Genomic DNA, 3,671 nt, shown 5'->3' on the forward strand with positions numbered 1-3,671 from the left:
TCTGCATGTAGAGGAGTGAAAATAAGGTCCATGATTTTGTACAGAGTACAACATTTTAAACTGAAATTTGGAAAGAAGCACACGTGACAACTATAAAGCATTATAATGACATTATTTGCCTGTGTTTATGCACAATATTTTAAAAATAAGAAAAATTTTACATTCACATCTACACACGTATACTACTGCTGATGTTGGAGGCTTACTGCCATATTTTTGGCAGCAGAACACGGTGCAAAGCTATAGTTTTCAAGCTTCTATCTGAACATCAACATGATACAGGGAGGTGTGAAAGTAAATTCCCTTTTAAAAAAAACTGTTGCAAATCATTTATTTTCAAGAAAATCTAAAACCGCAAACTATGGGAAAAAACTGAGGGGCAAACCCCCCTGTTTAAATTTAATAATCACTCAAATTTTTTGTTACACCAGGGGAGGGTGGTGCTGCCCCCTGGAAACCGCTAGATAGGTTCAAGTAACGGAAATTACTCCGCAATTAGGCTTTAGACAAAGAGAAATATAGAGAGAATAAAACCCATCAAATATTTCAAAAACGTTTCAATTATATATAAAGTCGATGTTTTACATATACGTAAAACGGAAAAAGAACACACAAAAAAAGGACTAAACCATACTGAGCATGAGGCGGTAGTAAAAGTAAAATAAAATTTTTAGACTAGATCCACATGCGCATGAAAACAGTTCTGAGGGGTAAACAGATCAGTAATTTTAACTGCAGAACACACACACACACATAGATCTCTCTCTCTCTTCTTTTATTTTTATTGGCTACTAAAACCCTTGCAAATCAACTCAATCAAACCTGATTGAAAAACATCAAATTATGGTGAAATACAGGGGGGCATCCCCCCTGGGCTGAAACCCATCACGTTTGGTGAACGTTAAAAACAAAAATATTAATACGCCATTGGTCCTATTATCCTTCATAGTAATATTGTTCGTTTAAATAAAAATCCATAGAGGTATTTTTTTACTTTCCCTCCTGTCTCACATTTAGTACCAGCTGTCCATTGCAGAAAAACTCCAACCCCAACATGCAATATACATCAAAATACCGCCCTCAAGCAAGCACAACATTTTAAATATTTGGGGACCATATTATATCATTAGATGGTAGATGTCACACCGAAATTAAAAGCCGCATTTGCCAAGCAAAAGCAACCTTCTACAAGATGAAACAGATACTAACAAACATCAATCTGTCACTGGAAACGAGAAAAAGAGTACTGAAAAGTTACATTCTTGAGCCAATCCTTATACGGGTGCGAAGCGTGGACAATCAATAAACAGCTGGAAAGAACCATTGTGGCGACACAGTTGTGGTTCATTTATAAGACGCATGCTACGTATCCATAGAGAGCTAGAAAAACAAATGAAGAAATCTTGGTTGAGGCAAGTTATAGAAGACAACTTATGACGAATATAAGAAAGCGACAGGCAAATTTCTTCAGACACACAATGCGGAAAGAAGCATTGGAGAATATTGTAACAACAGGCAAGTTTGATGGAAAGAGAGGCAGAGGCAGACAGAGGGAAAAGAGATACTGGACAAGATGACAACATGGCTAGGAGCAGCAAGAACAACAGACACCATTGCTGCAACGCAAGACAGAGTGAAGTGGAGGTCCAGGATTGCCCATGCCAGTCAGCAAGGCACTGGATGATGATATGTACATTTTCTACTATAATATATGATGCGCTGAGCATGATTATACTTCATTTCCATTGCAAATTAATAGTTTTTGAAATATCTGATGGTTTTGGAATAGAGATAAATGTGCTTTGGACCAATCGGGGGTGCCCCCTTGGGTAAAAGAAAATCTGGGGGTTTACAGGGGAGCATTTCCCTGTTTTGACCCATAATTTGATATTTTACAGTTTAAACATTTCTTGAAAATAATTGATTTGTTCCAGTTTTACAGGCTTTATGTGTGATCTGCAGCAAACAGTACTGCAGTTTGACCCCCAAAGCAGTGCATCTGAGTGCTGAAGTGAAAGTAAAAATTTATCTATCCATGCCATACATCTCATAAAAACTAATTATTTGCAGATAATTTTATATAAAGTCAAAATTTCTAGATCTATAAAAATCTGAAAAAAACTGAACAAGAAAAGTGCTTTAAAAATCTCAGCATGAGACAGGCCCATGTAAAAATTACCAATAGATCTAACCAAGTATCAAAGTGAGAAATCAAAATATGAATCAAAAGGAAAAAAAAGTTCAAAAAGTCCCAAACCAAGCTCAAAACAAAATTGTAAGATACAGCAGAGGCCATGCATCAATTCAATTTCTCAATGAATAGGCCTACTTGTCAAAAAGTCCAAAATATATTTTGTAGGCTGCACAACAAAGAAATAGATCTATTCAATTCTTCACATGATCATTCATATAATGAAATTGTGTGTGTTAATATTCTGGTTCAAGGAAGACAGGAAATAACCATTATAATTTGTATGGCACAACACAGTTGTTACGAGAAGATTTGCATCATTTTCTTCCTTTAGGGGCCTACCTTAGATCTAGATCTAGATTCTAGATCTAGTTTTGTTGAAAAAATATGACTCATCATATCATTTTAAGTAATCAATTTTAACATTTTCTTCTCAGTGTTATAACGACCCTCAACACCCAGACAAGAACAAGATTTAGCCAAGATTTCTAGAAATCAAGTGGTAATACACTACAATGACAAAATATGACTAGCCTAGATCTAGATCTAGACAGATTCTACTAATCTAGATCTAGATCTAGAGTCTAGTCTAGACTCTAGATCTAGAATTTGATCCAGTCTGTCAAAAGTAGCAGCAGGTGTCCCAATACTTGTGTGCATTTTATCCTTGAACTTCTACACTACAAAATTATTTAACAAGTTTAGCATCAGGCACAAGACAATAACATGCCCTTGTTTTGTCAAAGAAATAAAACAATTCTTTATTCTCTTTTGTAATCTCAATTTTAAGAACGGATTACTCGACAGGACTGCAACTGCTACCGTCTGCATTGATTGAAACTGCCACGCCAAAATCAATTAAAACCATGATGCCTTGCCATTATAATCGGTACGATAACAGTCAACAAGAAGGAAATTGGACCTAAAATGTTTTGGAACCGAAATAACACCCAAAACGATAAAAATATACATAAAACCGTGCATTATCTAATCATTAAATGAAACGCAATCGGTTTGGTCATACGACAGACGAAATCGTTTGACAAATAAGCCACTCCCTTGTGCGGAGCAGGGCACTTGAATCTGCGACCGAAGCGAACGCCACCATTACGGCCCTCAAATCGATGCCTAGACAACTCACACATTCTTCCAAAGACAACTCACCTGTTTGAATCGCATTGTACTGTTAGAAACCTTTAAGTCCAAGTTCGAAAAGATTAAGATTGCTCCTGGAATCTCATTGTGAAAGCTAGGAACTAATATAGGGTCGAAAAGGGGAAGATAGTTCCCCGAAAATATGTAGGAAAATTAGGCCCACAAAAAATCAACAAGGGCGTTTGCCATTTTCTCACTCACTACTTATATTATGCGACTGTTTGCAGTCTTCGGGGGTTAAAGCAGCAGTATAAAATGATAACGAGAACTTCGACATCTCTTTATTTTCAACTGTTCGGACTGCAAGTAGATTAAGACCATGTCG

The 3,671-nt window shown here is 36.4% G+C and overlaps 1 protein-coding gene across 1 annotated transcript in view; it reads right to left on the reverse strand.

Annotated features, from left to right (window-relative positions):
• The window catches only part of LOC101858139, an 8,731-nt gene extending 5,180 nt beyond the window's left edge, over positions 1-3,551 (reverse strand). The window contains exon 1 of the mRNA XM_005110715.3: positions 3,356-3,551. Coding sequence (XP_005110772.1) covers positions 3,356-3,370 — 15 coding nt within the window. The 5' untranslated portion in view covers positions 3,371-3,551. The remainder of the gene's footprint in view (positions 1-3,355) is intronic.
• Positions 3,552-3,671: the final 120 nt, after the last annotated feature.

This window comes from Aplysia californica, unplaced genomic scaffold, assembly GCF_000002075.1.
Source record: "Aplysia californica isolate F4 #8 unplaced genomic scaffold, AplCal3.0 scaffold00934, whole genome shotgun sequence".
NCBI classification, from domain to species: Eukaryota; Metazoa; Mollusca; class Gastropoda; order Aplysiida; family Aplysiidae; genus Aplysia; species Aplysia californica.